The 7,280-nt window shown below is 39.7% G+C and overlaps 2 protein-coding genes across 4 annotated transcripts in view; one reads left to right on the plus strand and one right to left on the minus strand.

Moving 5' to 3' along the window:
• Window positions 1-7,280, plus strand: part of rassf2a (Ras association domain family member 2a) — a 50,549-nt gene that overhangs the window by 30,893 nt on the left and 12,376 nt on the right. The gene's annotated exons all lie outside the window — the stretch shown is intronic.
• Window positions 278-5,345, minus strand: prnpb (prion protein b). Its single transcript, XM_055011356.1, has 2 exons — window positions 5,301-5,345; window positions 278-2,940 (listed from the first exon to the last, which is right to left on the minus strand). Exon 2 carries the CDS (start codon window positions 2,931-2,933, stop codon window positions 1,263-1,265), a length of 1,671 nt encoding a protein of 556 aa, XP_054867331.1. The 5' UTR covers window positions 2,934-2,940; window positions 5,301-5,345; the 3' UTR covers window positions 278-1,262.

The raw sequence follows: 7,280 nt of genomic DNA on the forward strand, positions 1-7,280 counted from the left end.
AGATGCTCTATAATTTCAGAAATCATGTTTTCAAGGGAGCTTATGTCTTATAGCGAGGAGCTAAGGTTCCATTGGCTCCCAGTTTAGTTTCTATATTGAGTTCCATTAATATGGCCACATCTCATGTGATTATTCCCTCAGGGTTGTTACATTTTAAGACCACTCCTGCTGTCATGCCCCGCCTCAGAGAGTGGAGAGAGACCAAACATAGCAGGCAAGGTAGGCAAGTGTATAAAACATATTTCAAAAATACATCAACAACAGCTGCACAAGAAAGGACAGTGCACAACATTGTATTGATTACAACATTGAAGGACAACAGTATCTGGCTTATGAAGATCGTTTTATCCAAATGAAATGAAATACCCAACAGAAAACGTAATCAGCCTTAAACAGGATTTTGAACAGTTTTTCTGTATTTCAGTTAAACTTGTGATGATTACATAAAGATTCAGTTTAGTATACAATGACAACGGTTAAAATGTGATCCATTATGAATACTCAGTTGTTCTCACAATGTTAATATTTTAATATTTACTGCATTCTCATCATTCAGTGTAAAGTTCACTCTTCATTTTAGAACTGTCCTTCAGTCAGACAGTCCTTCAACATTAGCTCGACACAAGTTCATATAATCACTACATATAAATACTAATATCGCATATCCTTTATGGCACTACTGTATATATTTAAACACATCAACACAGTAACACAGTCCGTATGATTGCCAGAGTGCAAAAAAAATCCCCTAACACACTAAGACTGGCCAGATTTTTTCAATAAATAAGCAAGAGTCCAAGTGTATAGCTATCTTTGTGACTCTGAGGCACAATGGGGCTTTTGGTTAAATGCTAATTTTAGCATGCTAGCATTTTCACAGTGTTCACAAAATTTAGCACAAAGTTCAGCTCAGGCTGACAAGAATGTAAATAATTTTGCAGGTATTTGGTGAGAAAACAAAACCAGCTATTGGAAAAAGATAATTGGACTGATAGTAGCATTAGATTAAACATTTTACAATTCATCCTTATAATCTACCCAAAACTCACCAAGATATGTTACTCAAAATCAAAAATGTCAAGCTGTCATTCTTTGGGGCCTGCAGATATATGAACAGCAGATATTTTACCACTTACCAAGACAGTTTCAGTCTAAACCAGGATAGTGGACAAATGAATGACATTTCCATTCTGTTTTAACACTTTTTTTGTTGGGCACCTTAAACCTACATTTCTCAATCACTTTCAGTGCTAATAAATGCCTCAGTGCAGCAGCATTTGCATGTTGATATTCAGTAGCATTACTGTAGTACCAGTTGCCACAGACAGAAGCCCCTGCAAGCCCATCTCTAGTTTCTTCACTCCAGCAGAAGGGGAGTGTGGTGTGGGTGTCGGAAATTTTTTCAAATGCTTTTCAGTGTAGACCATGTAAAGTTCAAGACATCTTTTGGCCTTCATCTGTCTGATCAGTGCTGGGTAGCCGATCTCCACAATGCTGACTGTTTCATCATCGTCATCATCAGTAGCAGCGTTTCTGAGAACCCGTGCAGGTGGAGATGTAGGATTGACTTCAGATTTATTTAGAGGGTGGCGAGTTGAAGGTGCAGTGGTTGAGGAGTTGCCTGCTGCAGTGCTGTTACTTGTTGCAGTGCTGTTAGTTGTTGCGTTGCTGCCAGTTACAGTAACTGGTGCAGAAGTAGTATTGGAATTAACAGAAGCAGTTGGGGTAGTGTGACTTGTGGTGGCAGGTGGTTTGTTGTTTGGCTTTTGCCTCTCTGCAGGCAGAAGGTCTGTTCTCTTCATGCAGGAGTCCATGTATCTATCGTAGGTCTGAGGGGGTGGATCATATCTATAATCTCTGCTGTAGTCATTAGTATCAGTAGATTTGATACCATATTTCCTGTACATGTAGTAGTTGTAGTAATATTCCTCCTGGGGATTGTGAAAGTGGAAATGTGGCCGAGGGAACCTCCCTAATCCGTAGCCCAGGGCCATTCCTGCCACAGCCCCTCCAGCTGCCGCCATTACTGCAGTGCGTCCAAACCCTCTGGATTTATCAGAGGGCCCAAAGCCCATCGACTTTACATTTTGGGAGAAGGGAGACCCACCTCCAGCGCCATAACCCCCATAACCAAAGCTGCCACCATACTGAGGACTCAGGATTTTGTTGTTTGGGTTGTAGTTTATGTATCCACCAGGATAACTGCCATAACCTCCTCCATATGGGTAGGCTTGTGCTGGGTAACCACCAGCTGGGTATCCTGGGTGTTGGGGGTAGCCTCCTTGGTGAGGGTATCCACCTTGGTTAGGATACCCTCCTGGCTGCTGAGGGTGTCCTCTTTGGTTTGGGTATCCTCCTTGGTTAGGATACCCTCCTGGATGTTGAGGGTAGCTTCCTTGGTGAGGGTACCCTCCTGGCTGTTGAGGGTAGCTTCCTTGGTTAGGGTACCCTCCTGGTCTGCTTGGCTGTTGAGGGTAGCCTCCTTGGTTAGGGTACCCTCCAGGCTGTTGAGGGTAGCTTCCTTGGTTAGGGTACCCTCCTGGTCTGCTTGGCTGTTGAGGGTAGTCTCCTTGGTTAGGGTACCCTCCAGGCTGTTGAGGGTAGCCTCCTTGGTTAGGGTAACCTCCTGGTTGCTGAGGGTATCCTCCTTGGTTAGGGTACCCTCCTGGTCTGCCTGGCTGTTGAGGGTAGCCTCCTTGGTTAGGGTACCCACCTGGTTGCTGAGGGTAGCTTCCTTGGTTGGACTGTGTGGGTTGTTTGGACTTTTTGAGTACTGTATCCTTGGATTTAGAGTCTAGTTTAGTACTTGTTTTGGGAGGCTTCTTAAAAAGATTGGTTATCCCACCAAACTTTCCTTTTTTAACGGCCACCGAAAGATTAATATGAACCAAAAGAAGGGATAGACACAAGGCAGCTATTACCGTCAGCTTCATCTTTGCACTGCAGAGAGGAGCCACGGAAAGAAATGGAAAAAGAACAACAGATAATAAAAACAGGATAAATGATAAATGGTACTATTTTGCCATTACGTTTTTTCTCTTTTTGTGATCAAGATAATTAAAGGATAATTCCAGTGTATTTCAACCATTAGCGTATGTCCCATTCATGCGACTCTTGTGACTTTGTGGGTCATGGTAACATTACATTCTCTGCTGTAGAAACAAGATGATGATGATGATACTGCATATATCATCAGAAAAGCCTGATTATCCTGCAGCTTTCCATAAATTTGAATTTAAATAATTAATATTATATGCTTGTTTTCTAGTCTAAGCAAAAGTTAGCACAAAAAGATGGCCACATGGATAAACCTGATGGATGAACAGGTGTGAGGTGGCTTGTACATTTACAGAAACAGCTGCAGAATCGACTCTTTCAGTCCTCCTACTTCCATTACATTGCCAGATGTGACAACATCGTCCATGATATTAATTCAGAGTGTGACAAAACAACTGTAGATAGCAGCTTTTGGATGTAACTCTAGTTCTGTGCACACATATACTACAATGGAGGATTTGTTGGGATTTGTTGTGTTAGCTTATGTGGCTAATTTTACATTGCTGATGACATTGTATGATAGAAGACTGCTAATCAGTAATTAACCAGTCAGTAGTGAGGCATGCACAGCTGTTTTTTCAGGGCAGCTGAGAAATGTCAGCAGCCCTGAAAAACAGCCCTGAAGAAGGTTCTACAGAGGTTGTTCCTGCAGTCAGAACATGCACAAAGGTTCAGCTGACCCCAACACAGCCCACAAGTTCCTGCAGTGAAAAACGGCTAATTTGCCGCCAATATATGCTGTTTTATGCAACTCCTTGTTTCCTTCGGACTCTATACCAGAGGCAAAGAGTGCAAAGCTAGCATGTACCAGAGAGCCACAACAGCCTCATTACTGGAAAATATATCAGGTTGAAATAAAGTCAATTTTTTCTTTTCAGTGTTTAACGCTCAAAAACTACCAAATGATAGGTTTTGATGGGTCAGAGGTTTATGCACCCAATACCACTTTTAATGAAACTACATAAACTTGTGGTGACTTCTAAAATGTCTACAGCACAAACAACTTAATTAAACACTAATGAAGACCCACAAAATGACACAGCATTTAGCTATTTCATTTCAAATGCATGTGTAGACCTATCCATTAGCCTGATTTTGTGCTGTCACTAAGGCCTGTAATATAACTTACCAAGACCTGTGCTGGGTGCATGTATTTATCATGGTTTACGGGCTGCTTTTGTGCTTTAATATGTATAACAAGAATATACAAAAAGACTCTGATGTCAAAGTGAAGATGCAGGAAGATACAGATAGTTGAGACATCTTCACTGCAACCAAATGATTTAAGCATTTTTATTTTCCACATGCTCATACAGTACATGCAGTGAAATGCAAGGTGACTGTTTCTCAAGGCTGTGAAATAACAATAAGACATTATCAAAGGACAAATGATCTCCATTTGTATGACTGTATGACTTCTAACACAACTGACTGCACCTGTGTTGATTAGGTGAGACACTTAAACGGGGTAAACACTTATGCAATCACTTATTTTAGATTTTCAATTAACTGACACTATTTTGTAAAAGGCTGTTTACACTTTGACATTAAGGAGTTTGTTTTGTAAGTTCTTTTTAAAAAATACAAATTAAATTGACCACAATTTGATGTTGAAAAAGCAATGAAAATAGAAAACTTCCAAGGAGGGTGATTAAATCTTTTTAGTAACTGCACACAGTATATAACTAAACCGCTACATGACGTTGTTTTTGCATTTCCATAACGTATTAAACACACACGACAGTAACTCACACTCCACTTTAATTTCATAATCTCTTTACACCCGATTCTTTATGACTTTTTCTTTTTATCATTTCTTTTTATCATATAGCTTGTTAGTGCATAGCCTTACAGAACAGTCACTTTACATTTCATTTCCCTTCCTAAGTAGCATGTGTCAAATATAACCTTTTGAATGTAGAATCTTGACAATACATTACATAATGTTAAGATACATTACAGCCTTTATATCATTTCGCACACACAGCCTCGACCACTTGGTAAACACAAAGCTGTGGGTCAAATAAAGTGGCCGGCTTAAAATAGCGGCGTCCTTCTGCAGGCAGCTGATCTTACACTTCTGTTTGTTCTCAAACTTCTGAACATTTTCTTAGACACTACCCCTGCGAAAACTTGTATTTTCAGAAAACCCATGCTAAGGTACAAGTTAAAATAAATCATGTCAAAGTACCTTAATTCAAAAATCTGAATTTCCACACACACTCACTGCAACATGTACCAACCTTCTGCTTTCCGTGCGACCAAAACAGCCCCTCCTCCTCCCCCTGTTCCGCCCTCATCCTCCCCTTTGAACGGGTATAATTTCAGACCCCTCCCCACTACCATCCCTTAGCCATGAAAAAAACACACTCCACATGCAGCATTTGCTACAACCTCCTGCATAAAATGTATTCACTGAGACTTGAACATGCACCAGATTTTTCTGAGAGCACTAACTGCATTAAAAATCTGCTGTTTTGTACAACTTCCTTGATTGATGTCATTATAGTATTAAGTAACATTGGAGTTTTTAACCTGTGAGCATTAAATCAACTCAACAAATTAGTTGTGTATGTTAGTTCATAAGGTAAAATAACCATGACTTCTGTCTTCAAGAGTTTACAGGACAAGAACACAGTAATAGTGACATCTCTTTGGTGATTGGAAGTTCGTTCCAATTAGACAAACAGTTGATTATTCATACCACTAGGAAATTTTGATTCATGGTAATTTTCAATTTGACCACCACATTCAATTTGGCTGGAAATTATGGCAACAAGATAGCACAAAAATATTATGAGGGAGTGCAAAACATACTGTGAGGCTACACACAAGCATTGTGTGAGGGACCGCAAGTGTATTTTGAGACAAAATAAAACTCATCATGAGCTGACTCAAAGGTATTGTGGGGAAACGCAAACAGTTGGGAGGTAATGCAAAAAATGTGTGTGTGTGTGTGTGTGTGTGTGTGTGTGTGTGTGTGTGTGTGTGTGTGTGTGTGTGTGTGTGTGTGTGTGTGTGTGTGTGTGTGTGTGTGTGTGTGTGTGTGTGTGTACGTGTGTGTGTGTGTGTACGTGTGTGTGTGTGTACGTGTGTGTACGCTTCTGATGTTATCTGCCTACACAGCACATCAGATGCAAATGAAAACAGTTACACTACAGAGGAAAGTTTTTGAGGTTTAACTGAATCACACTCATGTTCTTACAAACTACTTTAAACAGTTACTCTAGGCGTCTCTATTTATAGACACCTTTAAGGACACTTCCCCGGGTTGTGCCTTCAGACTCATCCTTATTATCAGATGTTATTTGTAGTTAAATACAGTTTGAAGGAATCTCAAATCGCTGACGTTCTCCACAGTCAGTCATTCTTTATATATTCTTTATATCATAGCCTGTGATATTTACAGTCTGCCAGACAACACAAAAATACTGCGACAGAATGCAAAACTTATCGTAACGTAAAGCAAAAGTATTTAGAGGGAGCTCCCATAGTGAGGTATTGCAAAAGTTTGGTGACAAAACCTACTGACAAAGTATGGCAAGATAAAGTAATAATATTGCGATGGAATGTAAAACTTAGTGTGAGGTGATGCAAAAGAAAAACAAAACATATTTTGAGATAATACGAAAGTAATCCTCAGAAAATTGTGACCTTTAGGGGACTCTGTGTAAACGTATGTAGAGATTACAAGATTTAGACAAATGAAAGAAAACCTGTCTTTAATGTGTGTGCATGTGTTTTGGTTGTTTGTTCCTCTGATGTTCAATAAAAGCTGGAAATGATTAAATCACCTATTTTCCATACTCCCCCAGCTTCTGATGTTATCAGCCTACACACTCAGGTTCTTCTAAACTACTTTAAACGGTTACTCTGGGCATCTCTATTTATAGACACCTTTAAAGATGCTTCCCCTGTTGTAAATTCAGACTCGTCCTTATTATCAGATATAAAGCGGCGCGAAACAGAGTTAAAAGAAATCACACATTTTCCCAACAACTATGATGTTTCTCTCCTCAATTACAGTGACTGTTTGAATTATTCTTTCGATTACAGTCTGTATATGCTATGTAAAACCTCTAAGTTTATTATTTACACAAACTGTACATAATAAATACAGCCTATGTATATCACATGAAGTTTATAGTTTGAATGATTAGCAATGGCAGTTTCTTATTTAACAGATGGCGCCATCTGAAGGCCATCTTATAACACATTTGAAA

The sequence above is a fragment of the Amphiprion ocellaris genome, chromosome 6, assembly GCF_022539595.1.
Source record: "Amphiprion ocellaris isolate individual 3 ecotype Okinawa chromosome 6, ASM2253959v1, whole genome shotgun sequence".
Classification (NCBI taxonomy): Eukaryota; Metazoa; Chordata; class Actinopteri; family Pomacentridae; genus Amphiprion; species Amphiprion ocellaris.